The 20,347-nt window shown below is 37.9% G+C and overlaps 1 protein-coding gene across 11 annotated transcripts in view; it reads left to right on the top strand.

Moving 5' to 3' along the window:
• RUBCN (rubicon autophagy regulator) overlaps window positions 1-20,347 on the top strand; it is a 172,033-nt gene that overhangs the window by 8,757 nt on the left and 142,929 nt on the right. For 5 of the 11 annotated variants that reach the window (XM_077118036.1, XM_077118041.1, XM_077118034.1 and 2 more), the window contains exon 1: window positions 5,108-5,426. The exons of 1 other annotated variant lie outside the window; for it this stretch is intronic. In XM_077118036.1, coding sequence (XP_076974151.1) covers window positions 5,362-5,426 — 65 coding nt within the window. In that variant the 5' untranslated portion in view covers window positions 5,108-5,361. Of the gene's footprint in view, window positions 1-5,104; window positions 5,427-20,347 lie in introns of those variants that run through there. 5 more of the 11 variants (XR_013158482.1, XR_013158480.1, XR_013158481.1 and 2 more) reach the window with 3 other exon arrangements.

The following is a 20,347-nucleotide window of genomic DNA, read 5'->3' as shown; positions in this document are numbered from 1 at the left end:
TGTAGACAGGAAAACTTGAAGGGAATTCTTCCTGGCCTCAAGGTTTGGATCTCTCAACTTACTCCTAATCTTCTCTTGGCAAGGTAGGGGTCCAAACCAGCAGGGGCTCTAGGTGGATTTACTGAATGACTGACCAATCATGGCACTTTCCAAATGAACCTATTTTGTCTAATTTATGAAGATATCTTCATTTTGTATTGATATATTGGTGAAGTCTAGGACGGCTCTGGGAAACCAGGATTCTAGAGTTCTGGGTCCTGTAGGCATTCCTATTTTCCCCCATGCTTCCTCTCTCTTTGCCCCTCTGACTTCCCACTCTTGGGTGAGGAGCCCAAGCTGAGCTGTGGACTGACTATCCTCTCTTTCCCTCAGTAAATGGTCCATTCTCGGCCTCTGCTCTATCCAGCTAGATTTTCAGGCATATGGGACAGGAACCAATTGAACAATCCTGAAATGTGTTAAGGATTTGCTCAGTCTAGAAATAAGAATTAAACATTATCACTGTAACATTCTATATTCTAAATTTGCATGTATTACCTATGGCTGGCAACTAAATTTCCTACATGAATGAATAAATAAACCAATATTAAATGCTTGGGGGATGGGGAGGGATGTTGCTATGAAGACAAAATAAAAACCAATTCGAACTTAGCAAAATTCTTTAAGAGCTTTAAAAAACACCCCATTCCATATGAATTGCTATAAGTTTTATAAGTAGTTTTAAAAAAAGAATTTTGGCAAATCACAACATTTGGCAGTCAGTGAATTGTTTACATTTAACATAATTGAATAAAGACTTCTAGAATGCTAAACTGTGGGAAAAACAAAGTTTCACATGAAATACTAAAATGTCAGCTATATTGATAAAGGTGTCATAGGAAAACAAAATCATATTGAGATCCTTGTCTATTTTTAAACATTTTTGGGGTAAAACTTTTAAATGTAGAGAAAAGTTACTAAAATAGTAAAATGAATCCCCATATACCCCTCACCTGGATTCGACCACAATTAAAGTTTAGCCCCATTTACTTGCTTGTTCTTCGTCTTTCTATATATATAACAGTATAGATAGGATTATTATTATTTATTGTCATTGAGCAATTTGAAAGTAAGATGTGGACATGACTATTGAGAATGTATCTGAAAGGATTTTTTACATAACCATGCTAAAATGATCATTCAGGAAATTTAACATTGATGTTAAACCATTATCTAATGTATAGTCCATGTTCAAATTATGTGAGCTATCCTAATAAAGTCCTATATTACAATTCTTGTCCCATATAGGATCCAATCTAGGTTGCATTTCTTTGTCATGCATAGTTTGTCTCCTTTAATCTGAAAAAGTTTATCAGCCTTTCTTAATCTTTTATGATATCTACATATTTAAAGATTGCAGGCAAAATTGATGCATAGATTGTCCCACAATTTGGTTTTGTCTTATTGTTACCTTGTGAATAGGTTATTCATTTTTTTTGTCAGGAATATTATATAAGCAATGTTTCTTCAAAGTTAAGGTATACATCAGGATGCACATGATGTCATTTTATTTTATTATTGGTGATCTTAACCTTGGTCACTCAGTTAAGTAGGTGTGTACCAGTTTTCTCCGGTATAGAAGTATCTTTTTTTCTATTTATGATTACTACATGGTATATGGGGAGATATTTCAAGACTATGTAAATATCCTGGTTCAGAACAAATTTCACTCAATGACTTTAGTACTCACTGGTGATTCTTAACTGAATCAATTATTGAAATTTTCTAAAATTGTGACTTTCTAATTCTCTTATTCCTTTACATTCATTAGTTGGTACTTCTACTGAAAAAGCTTTCCCTTCTTTTTCTTCCTTCCTTTCTCTACTTATTTTAAAAATTATATGTATATATATGTTTTAGAATCCATAGAGACCCGTGAATTCATTTTGTGAAAGTACATGAAGAGTGTAAGGGTTATACTTACCTTTGAAGAGAATGTAGACGTGTATGCACTTCATGAATTACTCATTTTGTTGTTCAAATTATTTTTCACTTGGCCAGTGGGAAACATACTTTAACTCTGAAGATTTAAATATTTTAAAAAATGCTGCTAGAAATAACTTGAGTGAATATAATTAAAACAACATATTCATGAATATATTGATACTTGCTTAATATGTTCAAGAAGACTTTTTCTTAAAACATGTTTTTGGTGAATAGGTAAATATAATTAATTTTTTAAAATTTATTATTTGAATAACTGATTCTTAAAGGAAGGTAGTTTCTGTGACTTTCTCTTTTTACTCTAGCACCTACTGTTTGTATAAAAATACCATCCTGGAAAGCAAATAGATTGATCAAAACCAAATAAACTTTTGACTTTTAAATTAATCCAGTAAGTAGGCCATTACACTTATGCAACATGTATTGAGCCCTGATGCCAGATATTTTTGCATATTTAGTAATTTTTAGAATTTGCAGGTACACAGAACTAGATTAAACATAATCCTTGGTTCATGACACATTCATCATTTTTCCATGAATTCCCATTTAATTTAATTAGTTATTTTAAATAACTTATAATTAGTTACAACTAATTATAATTTATTAACTTTTTAGCTATTTTTAAACTATGTACCTGTAAATCCAGTACTTAAAACAAAAGCTAGAGTAGACATAATCCTATGACCCAGCAATTCTACTCCTACATATACACCCAAGAGAAACTCTGCTTACATATAAGTAGAGATATGTACAAGAATGTTTATAGCAGCACTGTTCACAATAGCAAAAATCTGGAAACAACTTAAATGCCTGTTAATGGGAGGAAGCATGAATAAACTGGTATATTCACACCTGGTTTATTATATACACTCAAAATCAGTGAAATAAAGCAACATACAATATGACGAATTTATCAATATAATCTTAAGCAAAAAAAAGTCCCAAAAGAATAAATGCAGCTTAACATGCTTTTTATAAAGCTAAAAAAAAAAAACCTTAAAAATAATGAATGTAGGACTTTTATGCAAAACTATATATATATTATATATATATTTATATATATGAAAAGAAAGCAATGGAATCATCAAAGAATTCAGAACTATGGCTCCCTGGGGAGAGAGAAAGCAGAGGAAATAGGGGGATGGGCACATGGCTAGTGTATATTATTAATACAGATTTTTGTTTGTTTTTTTGCATGGGCAGGCATCAGGAATCGAACCCAGGTCTCTGGCATGGCAGGTGATGTTATGGTTTTTAATTGATGGTTTTAAAGAAAGTATATATAAACCCAGATTTGCACATATCAGGAAAATCTTGTTTTCCAGAATTTTTACTGCAATTTTACTACTAGAATGTCCTGATAAAGCTGACTTTCATATAAAGGTATGTTAAGATCATGTAGCATTAAATTGGAAATACATTATATGCCAAAAAATTAAGTTGATGCATTTGTAGAAACAGAAACTATTAATCTCAACGATTAATAGTCCCTGTTTCAAAAAGTATAATCCTTTAATAGGAACATATGAGAATGTTTGAATAAAGAATAAGTATTTTTTAATATAAAGGAAAGTTGAAAGTTTCACTTTTGACTCACAAAAGTTTTCTCAAGTTAGAAAATTCCTGCAAGTCATAAATTAATTTTAGTAGCATTGATTTTTTTCGTAGTTATCTTTGATCCCTCTTTATCCTTTACTTGCCATGTCCAGTCCCTCACCAAATAGTGCTGATTCTATTTCCTTAACATTGTTCTTATCCAAACCTCCTTGTTGTCCCTACAGCTACTGCCCTAGTTTAAGCCTGGGCCTCAGCAGCCCAAGAATAACATTCAACCTACAGACAAACAAATTTAAAAATTTGTTGGCAATATTAAAAACTGGAATTTTTACTTAAAACGAAGATTCCAGCCTTCTTTTGAAAACAAAACTAAACAAAAACAGAGTATCTGGCTACCCTAGGCCCATATGCCCATTTAGCAACATTCAATTACCTTCTTGCGCAAGGCATGGATGGGCTTTCCATTTCAGAGTCCCTGCCATTCGCTGTTTCTTACTACTGGCTCACTTTACTTATTTGCATTACCTGTTTAGTCCCTACAGGATTCCGGTTTCCTCTCATACCTATTCTTCCACCATTACCTCCAACATAGTACATACTCCATCCTCTTTCCAAGTTGTCAAAATTAGCTTTCTAGGTAGGGTCGATCATATTACAACTCAATTTTTAAGTCTTTGATTTGTTTCGTTTTCAGGATAAAATCCAACTTCCTTAAAATGGTACACAAGGCACTTCATGATCTGGTCTGCTTGCTGGCCCACACCCTTTTCTTCTCCTCCCCGTCCCAGCTTTGATTACTACTTATAACCAGCAGTTTCCCAAGCCAGCTGACCTTAATTCTCTGCCTGTGCTCCTCTCTCCATCTTATTCCCTTATTCTCCTAGCTATCACATAATCATCCTTAAAAACTGCTTTGACATAAATCCTCCAGGAAACCTTTCCTGACAGCCTTTCCCTCCTATCCTACCTTTGCCCTACCATAAAAATCTGTGTTCTTCAAAGTTTGTTGATTCTTCATTAAAATGCTTGGGGTCATATAATGGGGAAATAAAGAATAAAAATATTGGGTGGATTGAAATACTAGTGGTCAATGAGAGGGACTGGTAAGGGGTATGGGATATATGAATTTTTTCTTTTTTGGAGTGGTGCACGTTCTAAAAATGATCACGGTGATGAATGCACAACTATGTGATGATATTGTGAGCCACTGATTGAATGCTATGGATGAACTATATGTGTGTGAAGATTTCTCAATAAAAATACTCAAACAAATGCTTGCTTTCCCCAAACACCACTAATAGGTGTTTAAACGGGGGGGGGGGGGGGGGGGGTGTGAAGTGGGGTTACTCCTACTTGGTTGACGACCAGCATTATTTCCTGGTATTGAGCTTTGGCTAAGTCTGGTCCCAAAGTGAAGTATGACAGGGGTGTGTAAGCGTCCACACCAATACGAACGGCTGAGACTTGACGTTCCAAATTCCTGTTTCCGGATCCACGCCAAGGGCGCGCCCGCCGCGCACGCGGCCGGGGACTGCGGTCAGTCGGGAGCGTGGCCTCTGATTGGAGGTGGTGCATGCCTGAGCGGCCATGTCTTCACAGGGCTTTGTGGGAGTTGTAGTTCTTGGAGCCGGAAATGGAGGTGGCAGGGACCGAAACTGCGGCTGAGGCAGCAGTCACTGCTGCTGCCGCCACCCGGCTGTAGCGCATCAACCCGTGTCCACACGTTGTGGGTCCTTCCACCGAGCTAAAGGGCTCTAGGAGTACTGAGGGGCTAAGCAGCAGGGACGTCTCCTGAACCAGGAGGTGGCCTCGCAGCCCTCAATGCGGCCGGAGAGCGCGGGAATGGAGCTGGGCGGCTGTGAAGCTCGCCTGCCGGAGGAGAGCAGGTGGGTGGGGTGGTCGCTGGGGTGTCAGAGGCGGATGGATGCGCCGAAGCAAGGGTGACTCGCTAGGGCCTGGACGGCAAGGGGAGCGGTGTGGGGCAGAACCCTAGACCTGAGGGCGATTCCTACCGGTGACTTGTTTGGGAAGAATTTTTGAAAAGAGGGAGAGGTCGGGGCGTGGATAGTGCGAGAGAACGGATTTAATGAGGGTGAGGGAGGTGAATAGGGTTCGTTGAGGGCGCGGGGAACAGAAGTGGGTCAAGCTCAGATCCAAGGAAGTAGATATTTGAGTCTGGGAGGAAAAGACCGAAGTGCTGTAGTGAGAGTTTATAGGCCAGACCTAAAGATAAGAATACGGCCAAAAATTGGTGGCCTAAACTGAAACTTGCGGTGACAGCAAGTTGGGCTAAAATTAAAAGGCTTGATGTAAGAATTTTGGAGGGCAAAGGCTGGAATTTATTAGTGGCTTGGAAAGAAGCTTAAGTAGGAATGAGTATGGGAAGGAAAGAGATGAGGGCCTGTGGATCAAAGTGGGAGATTGTGATGACAGTGGGGTTGGAGGTGAGGCTTACTAATGAGTCTAGAACTTGACCTTTGTCATTGTAACCCTGTCAGAGAGTGGCAGGACCTCTCATTTCTGTTTCATTTTCAAACCCTTTACTCCTTCCTCACAATGCAAACTAAGCAATTTCACATTTATATATGTGAAACTATTGTCGGGAAGTGGGAGATTTAAGATTTTAAAAACTATTTTGACTAAATGGTGAATTGGACCTGTTAAAGGTGCATCACATAGATAAAGTTTGCTTCGTTAATAACTCTGGCTTACCCTTTTTAAAAAGTGAAACGGTGATAATATAGAGCAAGAATGTGGCTGAAGGAAGTCTTCCTTGGCTTTTGAAAAGTTTCAAATATGATGACAATCTCAGGAGCAGCTGGAGTCAAAAGACTGGAGGTAGATTACTTGTCCTTGAGAAAATATCGGCGGGAAAATTAATGTGATGTTGTGCCTGGGATCAGACCTAGTTGATTTTAATGGCAGTACCTCTTATGTGCACAGTTAGCTTGTGGTCTACTGTACAAAACCTGGATTGACAGGACTGTAAGGTTCTGGCTCGACATCTATTAATGATGTGTACTAAGGGAAACTGAAAATTTTACTTGCCTTTTTCATGTTTCAGTTTCTGCTTATGTGTATTTGGCTATTTATTCTCCTCCCAGATATCTGTGAAATGCTTCATGTGACAGGTTCCATGTAAATTCTAAACAAGTTTAGGATTATTATGATGTCCTGCTACCAGTTCATGTGGGAGATGCTGAGTCAGAAATTCAAATTCATATCACTTCCTATGTAGCTGGACATCTAGCTGGGTTAGTTATTTATTTAATGTATTCAGCAAACACTTATTTACCAAAAACAGGTACTATTTTAAGACCCTTACAAACATAAACCTATTTAAACCTATAACAACTGTATGAAGTAGGTACTCTTATTATCACCATTTCACACATGTGAAAGATGAGACATAGGATACATAACTTGCCAAGGTCACACAGTGAATCCCTGCTGAAACTGGGATTCAAACCCAAGCAGTATGGCTCCACAGTCTGAGTTTTTAATACCTGTGCCATGGTATAACAAAGAAATGTATAAGATAGGAAATGAATTTTGTATCATTCTTTGTTTATCACTCATGCCGTTAGTACAGCTCCTTTCTCCTATCTTTTTCTGTCTATTATTCTTTACATGCTTACCTGTTAACCAAGGAACAGTAGTTATAATTTAATTTCAGCCGTGGGATTTTCCCCACAAAGTCCCTTCTAAACAGAAGGGACTACGTTCTGTTTGTGGTTGGTTAACTCAGCATGTATTGTTTAATGAGGCTTCATACAATTGACAGCCTTCTTAACTCCAGGTAGACAACTGGTAAATACAGTCCTTGTACCTGAGAATTGAGGCATTGTGACTGGGTGACTGAAAACCTAAAACTTTCTGTGGCCAACAAAACACCAAATTCAGAAATAATCTTTTTGAGATAACACCCTTTTTTATATGATAAAGACAAAACTTCAAATTTCTGGAAGCAACTGTTGGATTGAAACATGCATAAACTTTAAAGCCAGATAGATCTGCCTGCACTTGAATTCTAGTCCCACTGCTTAATATGGCTTGGTCAAGTTACTCATCCTGTCTGAGTGGGAAGAAGAATGCCTTTCTGTGAAGATTCAATACGATAATGTGGATAAAGCTTCTCAAGAGTGAGTACCTGGTAGGTACAAACTGCCAAAAAAAAAAAAAAAAAAAGAAGTCTACTTTTCTCCCCTCCCAACCTTCTTGAAATATGGTAGTGTGTACGCTTCAGGTTATTGTTGGCAATTGTACTGCTTATTCTTCCTCCTTCCGTGGCTTCTCTGTGTTAACATACTGGGAACTGCAATGTTGGCCTAGCTTTTAAATTTTATGTTTACACTAGAAATGCAACCATGTCATAGGTTTCCCTATTGTTTTCCATCTAGCTAGTTATCACTCTAATAAAATGCCTTAGTGCTAGGGATGATACTTAAGTTTCCCTCAATGCCAGTTAGTTAGAGATTGTCTGGTAAAACTACTAAACAGGGGAATGACCCATCTGTAGTATTATCTCACCCTAGACTGCCTTGGATTGTACAGTGCACTTCTGTACTTGGAACTCAGTACATGCACTGGTCAGTTTTCTTGATGCAGTAATCCAAATAGAGTCACAGTTCAAGTATTAAGATATTTTTTAGTGTCTCCAAACTGAACTCATTCCATTGACTGAAACCTGCTCCTTCTCTTGACCTTTCCTCCTCTTGACCTAAACCTGCTCTTCCTCTGTTCTCTATCTCTGTTAATTGCATTTCTACACAATCAAACCAGAAGACTTGCAGTGAAATTTGATACTGCTTCCTTCATTTCCCATGTCCAAGCAATTAACAAGGTCCTGTGAATTCTGGTCCTGATTTTCCTATTGAAGCCTTCTTTTTCTGTCCATTTCCAAATATATTGGTTTGTAGCACCAATAAAATAAAATGCTATTAACAGAGATAGAGAACAGAGGAAGAGCAGGTTTCGGTCAAGAGGCAGGTTTCAGTCAATGGAATGAGTTCAGTTTGGAGACACTAAAAAATATCTTAATACTTGAACTGTGACTCTATTTGGATTACTGCATCAAAAAAAAAATCTTGGGAATATAATTGCTTCAGGTATGGCCAAATTCAGGTGTACAAAGTCAAGAATTTGTCTCCCTCTCTGGGCTCTGTTTCCCTATGTCTTGGTTTCATTCTCAAACAGTCTTTTTAGAAAAGGATGAACCTGAGCAACTCCAAGGTTAGCAATCCAAACTTGCGTTCGCAGTACTTCCAGCAAAACTCTGGGACTGACTCTTTTTTGGGCTAACTTGAGCTCTTGTGATCAGAGTTTGGAATATGCTGCCCAGTCAGACCTAATTTATATGCCCAACTCTGGATCCTGGGGTAGGTTGAGATCTTCTTGGAACCTCGAAAACAAGACTAAGTTGCAGAAAGCTAGTTCCCTGTGGCAAATAGGATTCTTTTACCAAAAGGAGATGTAAGTTCTGGGCAGATATAAGCGATATATATTCACTGCAGATCCTCATTATCTCCCATTGTGGATTATCATTAGCATCCAACTAGTTTCCCAGTCTAAAATTCAAGTTATGTAATTCCAGGACAGCCTGTATACTGCTACCAGCTAAGTTTTTCAGGAACAAAGTTGCTAGAGTGTTTTGCTTAGAAATGTTCAGTGGTTTCCTATTTAAAATAAAATTGAGTCAAACTGCGTTACCCTTATATTCAGTGTATACTTTTGTCCCTGTGAACTTACCAGGTTTAAAACTGTGAAATTCGCTCACTCTCTCTCCTCCTCCCATGCATTTTCATTCTTGCTTCTCTACACTCCCCTCAAGGTGCAGAGAGCTCTTTGTTGTCCTTTAAATCATGCACTTTTAGAAGACATTCCTGATCTGCCCTTTTCCATCTCTTTATTATAACCCTGCTCACTTTGTAACATAGTGTTTAAATGCCCATTTACCCCTTTACATTCTGAATTCACTGAGAGAAGAAGACCCTTCCTCTTTCACCACCATAGCACAAGTGGGTAGCAAGCATAGTGCCTGATATATAATTGATGTTTCATGACTGTTCATTTGAGGAATGAAAATGTTAACAGTCTGGTCATGCATCTTAAAATTGGGCAGTACTTTTGCCTTTGAAAGGGCCTCTTTTTTCCCCATTCTCTGTATTCATTTTAACATTTATCTTCAATTCCTATTTTTGCCCCTTTCTTTCCCTTTTCCCTCTGACCATGCTAGGGATTGACAGTCTATATAGTATTGGAGCAAAAAAGCAGGAGTTCACATGACATTCTAGTCATCTGTATTGTTAGGTCAATTATCAGTACAAAAAAAGCACAGAAATGTACTTTTATTTTTTATAAAAGCGGTTTTATTCACACACCATACAGTCCATTCAAAGTGTACAGTCAGTGGCTTTCAGTATAATGCAGAGTTGTGCATTCATCACCATAATCGATTTTAGAACATTTTCATTGCTCTATAAAGAAAATCCCATACTCCTCAGACTCCCTGGTGTGGTACCTTTGTTACCACTGATGAAACAATATTAAAATATTACTAAATTAGACCATGTTTGCATCTTCCATAAACCATCCTATTATTAGCGCCTTATAATAGTAACATACATTTGTTCTTTTCATGGAAAAACGTTCTTAATATTTGTATTATTAACCACTCTTATCATCCCCAACAGGGTTCACTTTGTTATACAGTCCCGTGTTTCATCCTCTAACTTTCCTTCTAGTGACATACATGACCCTGAACGTCCCCTTTCAACCACAATCACTCCCAAAATTCAGTACTGTTAATTACACTCACAATAATGTACTATCCATTTCCAAACATTTACCATAAACCTTATTAAAAATTTGGCACAAACTAAGCATCAGCTCCTCATTCTCTATCCTCATTCTATCTCCTGGTAACCTATATTCTCCATATTAGTCTAGATAGTATAGCTTGTGCATTATAGTTAGTTCATGTAAGTGAGACCATACATATTTGTCCTTCTGTATCTGGCTTGTTTCACTGAATATATTGTCCTCAAGGTTCATCCATGTTATTTGTTGCATGCAACAGGACTTCATTCCTTCTTACAACTGAATGATATTCGATTGTATATGTATTACCATATTTTGTTTATCTATTCATAGGCTGATGGACACTTGGGTTGCTTCCATCTTTTGGCAGTTGTGAATAATGCTGCTTTGAACATTGTTGTGCAAATTTCTGTTCGCATCTTTCCTTCAGTTCTTATGGAGTGTATACCTAGTAGCAGGATTGCCAGATCATACAACAATTTTGTACTTAGCTTCCTGAGGAACTGCCAAAATGTCTTCTGCAGCAACTGTACCATTTTACATTGCCACCAGCAGTGAATAAGTTCTTATTTCTGCACATTCTTTCCAACACCTGTAGTTTTCTGTTGTTTAAAAGTAGCCATTCTAGTAGATGTAAAATGGTACCTCATTGTGGTTTCGATTTGCATTTCCCTAATCATTAGTGATGTTGAGCATCTTGTCTTGTTCTTTTAAGTAATTTGTATTTCATCCTTGGAAAAGTCTTTTGTCTGTTTTTAAATTGGGTTGTTTGTCTCTTTATTGTTGAGTTGTAGGATCTCCTTATATATCCTGGATATTAATTCCTTATCCGTTATGTGGTTTCCAAATGTTTTCTCCCATTGAATAGGCTGCCTTTTCATCTTCTTGACAAAGTCCTTTGAAGCACAAAAGTATTCAATTTGAGGAGGTTCCATTTATCTGTTTTTTCTTTCATTGCTTATGCTTTCAGTGTAAAGTCTAAAAAACCACCACCTATCACAAAAATCTCAAACATGGTCACCTACATTTTCTTCTGAGTTTTATGGTCCTGGGTCCTAAGTCCTTGATCCATTTTGAGTTAATTTTTTTAATAAGATGTGAAAAAGGGATACTCGTTTAAATTCTTTTGGATGTGGATATGCAGTTCTCTTGTTGAAGAGACTCTTCTGTCCTGTTTGAGTAGATAGGCAGCTGTAGTGGTTAGATTCCAACGTCACCTTGGCTAGGTGAAGGTGCCTAGTTCTGTTGCTGTAGACCCGAGCCATTGGCATGTGAAACTCATTATCAGTGATTACATCTGTAGTCGGCTAAGGGGCATGCCTCCTGCAATGAATGATGTTTAATTTAATTGACTGGATACTTAAATGAGAGAGCGCAACACAGTACAGCCCAAGCAGCTCAGTATACTTCATCTCAGCACTCGGAGCTCAGCCCAGACCTTTGGAGATGTAGAAAGCTATCACCCCGGGAAAGCTATGGGAACCTAGAAGCTGGGAGAGAAGCCCAGCAGAGATCGCCGTGTACATTCCAGTGTAAGAGAGAACTTCAGATGAAAGTTAGCTGCCTTTCCTCTGAAGAACTATAAGTTTTTAACTAAATAAATCCCCCCTTTATTAAAAGCCAAGCCACCTGTGGTGTGTGACATTCTGGCAGCTTTAGCAAACTAAAACAGCAGGCTTGTCCAAAATCAGTTGACCATAGATGTGAGGGTCTATTTCTGAACTCTCAATTTGATTCCATTGGTCAATACGTCTGTCTTTATCCAGGACCATACTGTCTTGACCAAGCTTTGTAATATGCTTTAAAGTTAGAAAGTGTGAAACCTCCAACTTTGTTCTTCTTTTTCAAGATGTTTTTGGTTATTTGGGGCACATTACAAACAAATCAGGAAGAGTCATGATGCCTTTCCTTCTTCACCTCCCTTCAAGACCTTGATTTTCTTTCTGCCTCCTCTAGAGTATAGGAGAGAGTTTTCAATTTTCAGAGGTTCTTTTGTTTTTCTATTTGATTCTTCTAATTTTGTCTTTATTCACTGTTTTATTGCTTTGTGGTCAGAGAATACAGTCTGTACTATTTCTATTTTGAAGGATTTACTAACTTGTTTTTACACCATAGTACAAGGCCAGTTTTTGTGAATGTTTTATAGGTGCTTAAAAAAGCTACATTCTTTTTTAAGAGTGTTACATTTTGAATCTTTTCAGAATGTAGCTTTCTATATCTAATAGAACAACCTTACTAATTATATATACAATTACTTATCAGTCTGTTTGGTCTTAATTATAAAAATATTTTATAATGTTTTCTTGTTTCTTTCCCTCAGCAGTTTTGAGGATAGTCTGGTTTTAGTTGTAATAATGGTTACTTTTTAAAAAAATGCAATTTTATTGAGATAAATTCACACACCGTACAAACCATCCCAAGTATGCAGTCACTGGTTTATAATACCATGACATAGTTCGGCATACAACCCCATGATCGATTTTAGAACATTTTCATTACTCCAGAAAAGAAATAAAAATAAAAAGGAAGCCCAAATTCTCTCATAACCCTTCTCCCCCCTATTATTAACCCGTAGTATAGTATATTTGTTACTGTTGTTAGAAAGAAAGCTATACCTGAAAGAGAATAAATGCCCACCCGATTGTGGAGAAGAATTTATTCACGATCTTGCAGGAATGGTGCCCAATGGGTGGGGGGTGGGGAATAATGGCTGTCGCCCCAAGCAACCAATAGCATTACTATTTATACCCTAAGCTTAGCATGCAAGTCCCTCCCCTGTTTCTCCACTGATTGGATACTCCAGAGGTTACAACCTTTCCGGATTGTCTAACTAATTTAGATTTCCTGCTGAAGGTTCCTGCTTTTGATTATGCTTTACATTTCAGTGCTCCTGGCCGTTACTTATTTAAACTTGTTTCTACCTATTTGGTGCCAATTCTAGGCTTGCGTCAGAGGTTCTGTCCTTTCCCTACCCGCAAGACTGGTTTGAGCTGTCCCGCAGCCTTTTCCTGTGCCATCTTGTATGAAAGCTAAGCTTAATTTTATTCTTACACTGTTGATGTAATAATAGTGCCATACATTTGTTTTAGTTCTTGAACTTTTTAATATTTGTACAGTTAATCACAGATATTGTCCACCACAAGATTCACTGTGTCAACACCACATTCCCATGTTTTAACCTATGATTTTCCTTCTTGTAACGTACATGACCCTAAACTTCCCCTTTCCACCATACTCGCACATCATTCAACACCATTATTCTTATAGTATAACATGCTATTGTCACCTCTTTCCATTTCCAAACTTTTAAGTTCAAAATGGTTACTTTTTTAAAAAATTTTTTTAATATGACAAGAAACACAAACATTCTTTTTTTAGATTTAAAAATTTTTTTAACATACGATCATTCTGTTCTACGTATATGATCAGTAATTCACAATATCATCACATAATTGTATATTCATCATCATGATCATTTCTTAGAACATTTACATCAATTCAGAAAAAGAAATAAAAAGACAACAGAAAAAAAATTCATACATACCATACCCCTTACCCCTCCCTTTCATTGATCACTAACATTTCAATCTAAGTTTACAAAATGGTTACTTTTTAATTTTAGATAGTGTTTTAGTTTGTTAAAGGTGCTGGAATGCAATATACCAAAAATGGAACAGCTTTTAACAAGGGAATTTATTAAGTTGCAAGTTTACAGTTCTAAGGCCATGAAAATGTCCAAATTAAGGCACCAACAAGAGGTTACCTTCCCTCAAGAAAGGCTGATGCCAGAACACCTCTGTCAGCTGGGAAGGCACATGACAAGGTCTGCTAGCTCTCTCTCCCAGCTTCATCAGTGGCTTCCCCTGGGGTGGCATTTTCTTTCATCTCCAAAGGTCTCTGGGTGTGTGGGCTCTGTTGGCACTAAAGCTTTTTCCAAAATGGTTCCCTCTTAAAGGTTTCTAGTAAGCAACCCCACCTGAGTGGGTGGAGATACATCTCCATGGAAACCAACTAATCAAAAGTTAACACCCACTTCCTGGAAGATGGCGGCTTAGTAAGACGCGCGGATCTTAGTTTCTTCTCCAGGACACCTACTAGGGGAGTAGAAACGATACAGAAAGCACCCAAAGCCACAACAGAGATAAAAAAGACAGCGTACCCCATCCTGGAACGGCTGGCTGGCTGAGAGAAGCAGCTCGGGTGAGATCGCCGAGGCGCGCGGGCCTTACCGGGCGGGGTGGCAAGCGGCCGGAATTACTCCCTTCCCCCTTCCCCGGCCGGCTGGGAGAATTGGAGAGGTGGTCCCCTGAAACCAAGGCGACTGGCGCCCACACCACGCAGCCCCCCGGACTAACTGAGAGAATTGGATCGGAAATCCCCAGGCTGCGGAGAACGGTGACGGGTGGGGGAGGCCCCTTCCAAACCCGTGACTCCCGGGGAATGTGCACTCTCTCGGGCGGGCCGCTGCCGCTGGCGCCCTCCCGCCACGCTTGTCGCCCAGGGCCGACTAGGAAATTCGGACGGGCTCTTTCCCGGGCTGCGGCGAACAGCAACCCTCCCTGCGTTTGGACCCCGGGCCGGCTCAAGCCGCTTCGGCTAGCGAACCCCCAGGACGGTGAGAGTTTTCCAAAGTTTAAGGTCCCACAGCACCTTTTACTGGTGGGACCCGCAGACAAACGTGTGCCACGAGCGCCACCTACTGGGCAGGATAAGAAAAACAGAACCCAGAGATTTCACAGAAAAATATTACAACCTTGCTGGGTCCAACACCAAGAGAAATCTGAATAAATGCCCAGACGCCAGCAGCAGAAGATAACTGTCCACGCTCAAAAGATTGAGAATATGGCTCAGTCAAAGGAACAAACCAATAGCTCAAATGAGACACAAGAGCTGAGACAACTAATGCTGAATATACGAACAGAAATGGAAAACCTCTTCAAAAATGAAATCGATAAATTGAGGGAGGACATGAAGAGGACATGGGCTGAACATAAAGAAGAAATAGAAAATCTGAAAAAACAAATCGCAGAACTTATGGAAGTGAAGGATAAAGTAGCAAACATAGAAAAAATAATGGATAACTACAATGATAGATTTAAAGAGACAGAAGATAGAATTAGTGATTTGGAGGATGGAACATCTGAATTCCAAAAAGAAACAGAAACTATAGGGAAAAGAATGGAAAAATTTGAACAGGGTATCAGGGAACTCAAGGACAATATGAACCGCACAAATATACGTGTTGTGGGTGTCCCAGAAGGAGAAGAGAAGGGAAAAGGAGGAGAAAAACTAATGGAAGAAATGATCACTGAAAATTTCCCAACTCTTATGAAAGACCTAAAATTACAGATCCAAGAAGTGCAGCGCACCCCAAAGAGATTAGACCCAAATAGGCGTTCTCCAAGACACTTACTAGTTAGAATGTCAGAGGTCAAAGAGAAAGAGAAGATCTTGAAAGCAGCAAGAGAAAAACAATCCATTACATACAAGGGAAACCCAATAAGACTTTGTGTAGATTTCTCAGCAGAAACCATGGAAGCTAGAAGACAGTGGGATGATATATTTAAAATACTAAAAGAGAAAAACTGCCAACCAAAACTCCTATATCCAGCAAAATTATCCTTCAAAAATGAGGGAGAAATTAAAACATTCTCAGACAAAAAGTCACTGAAAGAATTTGTGACCAAGAGACCAACTCTGCAAGAAATACTAAAGGGAGCACTAGAGTCAGATACAAAAAGACAGAAGAGAGAGATATGGAAAAGAGTGTAGAAAGAAGGAAAATCAGATATGATATATATAATACAAAAGGCAAAATGGTAGAGGAAAATATTATCCAAACAGTAATAACACTAAATGTCAATGGACTGAATTCCCCAATCAAAAGACATAGATTGGCAGAATGGATTAAAAAACAGGATCCTTCGATATGCTGTCTACAGGAAACACATCTTAGACCCAAAGATAAACATAGGTTGAAAGTGAAAGGTTGGGAAAAGATATTTCATGCAAATAACAACCAGAAAAGAGCAGGAGTGGCTATACTAATATCCAACAAATTAGACTTCAAATGTAAAACAGTTAAAAGAGACAAAGAAGGACACTATATACTAATAAAAGGAACAATTAAACAAGAAGACATAACAATCATAAATATTTACGCACCGAATCAGAATGCCCCAAAATACGTGAGGAATATACTGCAAACACTGAAAAGGGAAATAGACTCATATACCATAATAGTTGGAGACTTCAACTCACCACTCTCATCAAGGGACAGAACATCTAGACAGAGGATCAACAAAGAAATAGAGAATCTGAATATTACTATAAATGAACTAGACTTAATAGACATTTATAGGACATTACATCCCACAACAGCAGAATACACCTTTTTCTCAAGTGCTCATGGATCATTCTCAAAGATAGACCATATGCTGGGTCACAAAGCAAGTCTCAACAAATTTAAAAAGATTGAAATCTTACACAACACTTTCTCGGACCATAAAGGAATGATGTTGGAAATCAATAATAGGCAGAGTGCCAGAAAATTCACAAATACGTGGAGGCTCAACAACACACTCCTAAACAACGACTGGGTCAAAGAAGAAATTGCAAGAGAAATTAGCAAATACCTCGAGGCGAATGAAAATGAAAACACAACATATCAAAACTTATGGGATGCAGCAAAGGCAGTGCTAAGAGGGAAATTTATTGCTCTAAATGCCTATATCAGAAAAGAAGAAAAGGCAAAAATTCAGGAATTAACTATCCATTTGGAAGAACTGGAGAAAGAACAGCAAGCTAACCCCAAAGCAAGCAAAAGGAAAGAAATAACAAAGATTAGAGCACAAATAAATGAAATTGAAAACATGAAAACAATAGAGAAAATCAATAAGGCCAGAAGTTGGTTCTATGAGAAAATCAATAAGATTGATGGGCCCTTAGCAAGATTGACAAAAAGAAGAAGAGAGAGGATGCAAATAAATAAGATCAGAAATGGAAGAGGAGACATAACTACTGACCTCACAGAAATAAAGGAGGTAATAACAGGATACTATGAACAACTTTACGCTAATAAATACAACAATTTAGAGGAAATGGACGGGTTCCTGGAAAGACATGAACAACCAACTTTGACTCAAGAAGACATAGATGACCTCAACAAACCAATCACAAGTAAAGAAATTGAATCAGTCATTCAAAAGCTTCCTAAAAAGAAAAGTCCAGGACCAGATGGCTTCACATGTGAATTCTACCAAACGTTCCAGAAAGAATTAGTACCAATTCTCTTCAAACTCTTCAAAAAAATCGAAGTGGAGGGAAAACTACCTAATTCATTCTATGAAGCCAACATCACCCTCATACCAAAACCAGGCAAAGATATTACAAAAAAAGAAAACTACAGACCAATCTCTCTAATGAATACAGATGCAAAAATCCTCAATAAAATTCTAGCAAATCGTATCCAACAACACATTAAAAGAATTATACATCATGACCAAGTAGGATTCATCCCAGGTATGCAAGGACGGTTCAACATAAGAAAATCAATTAATGTAATACACCATATCAACAAATCAAAGCAGAAAAATCACATGATCATCTCAATTGATGCAGAGAAGGCATTCGACAAGATTCAACATCCTTTCCTGTTGAAAACACTTCAAAAGATAGGAATACAAGGGAACTTCCTTAAAATGATAGAGGGAATATATGAAAAACCCACAGCTAATATCATCCTCAATGGGGAAAAATTGAAAACTTTCCCCCTAAGATCAGGAACAAGACAAGAATGTCCACTATCACCACTATTATTCAACATTGTGTTGGAGGTTCTAGCCAGAGCAATTAGACAAGAAAAAGAAATACAAGGCATCAAAATTGGAAAGGAAGAAGTAAAACTATCACTGTTTGCAGACGATATGATACTATACGTCGAAAACCCGGAAAAATCCACAACAAAACTACTAGAGCTAATAAATGAGTACAGCAAAGTAGCAGGTTACAAGATCAACATTCAAAAATCTGTAGCATTTCTATACACTAGTAAGGAACAAGCTGAGGGGGAAATCAAGAAATGAATCCCATTCACAATTGCAACTAAAAGAATAAAATACCTAGGAATAAATTTAACTAAAGAGACAAAAAACCTATATAAAGAAAACTACAAAAAACTGCTAAAAGAAATCACAGAAGACCTAAATAGATGGAAGGGCATACCGTGTTCATGGATTGGAAGACTAAATATAGTTAAGATGTCAATCCTACCTAAATTGATTTACAGATTCAATGCAATACCAATCAAAATCCCAACAACTTATTTTTCAGAAATAGAAAAACCAATAAGCAAATTTATCTGGAAGGGCAGGGTGCCCCGAATTGCTAAAAACATCTTGAGGAAAAAAAACGAAGCTGGAGGTCTCGCGCTGCCTGACTTTAAGGCATATTATGAAGCCACAGTGGTCAAAACAGCATGGTATTGTCATAAAGATAGATATATCGACCAATGGAATCGAATAGAGTGCTCAGATATAGACCCTCTCATCTATGGACATTTGATCTTTGATAAGGCAGTCAAGCCAACTCACCTGGGACAGAGCAGTCTCTTCAATAAATGGTGCCTAGAGAACTGGATATCCATATGCAAAAGAATGAAAGAAGACCCATCTCTCACACCCTATACAAAAGTTAACTCAAAATGGATCAAAGATCTAAACATTAGGTCTAAGACCATAAAACAGTTAGAGGAAAATGTTGGGAGATATCTTATGGATCTTACAACTGGAGGCGGTTTTATGGACCTTAAACCTAAAGCAAGAGCACTGAAGAAGGAAATAAATAAATGGGAACTCCTCAAAATTAAACACTTTTGTGCATCAAAGAACTTCATCAAGAAAGTAGAAAGACAGCCTTCACAATGGGAGACAATATTTGGAAATGATATATCAGATAAAGGTCTAGTATCCAGAATTTATAAAGAGATTGTTCATCTCAACAACAAAAAGACAGCCAACCCAATTACAAAATGGGAAAAAGACTTGAACAGACACCTCTCAGAAGAGGAAATACGGATGGCCAAAAGGCACATGAAGAGATGCTCAATGTCCCTGGCCATTAGAGAAATGCAAATCAAAACCACAATGAGATATCATCTCACACCCACCAGAATGGCCATTATCAACAAAACAGAAAATGACAAGTGCTGGAGAGGATGCGGAGAAAGAGGCACACTTATCCACTGTTGGTGGGAATGTCAAAGGGTGCAACCACTGTGGAAGGCAGTTTGGCGGTTCCTCAAAAAGCTGAATATAGAATTGCCATACGACCCAGCAATACCATTGCTAGGTATCTACTCAAAGGACTTAAGGGCAAAGACACAAACGGACATTTGCACACCAATGTTTATAGCAGCATTATTTACAATTGCAAAGAGATGGAAACAGCCAAAATCTCCATCAACAGAAGAGTGGCTAAACAAACTGTGGTATATACATACGATGGAATATTATGCAGCTTTAAGACAAGATAAACTTATGAACCATGTAATAACATGGATGGACCTAGAGAATATTATGCTGAGTGAATCCAGCCAAAAACTAAAGGACAAATACTGTATGGTCCCACTGATGTGAACGGACATTCGAGAATAAACTTGAAATATGTCATTGGTAACAGAGTTCAGCAGGAGTTAGAAACAGGGTAAGACAATGGGTAATTGAAGCTGAAGGGATACAGACTGTGCAACAGGACTAGATACAAAAACTCAAAAATGGACAGCACAATAATACCTAATTGTAAAGTAATCATGTTAAAACACTGAATGAAGCTGCATCTGAGCTATAGGTTTTTGTTTTGTTTTGTTTTGTTTTGTTTTGATTTTACTATTATTACTTTTATTTTTTTCTCTATATTAACATTCTATATCTTTTTCGGTTATGTTGCTAGTTCTTCTAAACCAATGCAAATGTACTAAGAAATGATGATC

Source organism: Tamandua tetradactyla, chromosome 10 (genome assembly GCF_023851605.1).
Source record: "Tamandua tetradactyla isolate mTamTet1 chromosome 10, mTamTet1.pri, whole genome shotgun sequence".
NCBI classification, from domain to species: domain Eukaryota; kingdom Metazoa; phylum Chordata; class Mammalia; order Pilosa; family Myrmecophagidae; genus Tamandua; species Tamandua tetradactyla.
The sequence above is the reverse complement of the archived record's forward strand: the minus strand, read 5'-3'. Positions and strand labels throughout refer to the sequence as shown.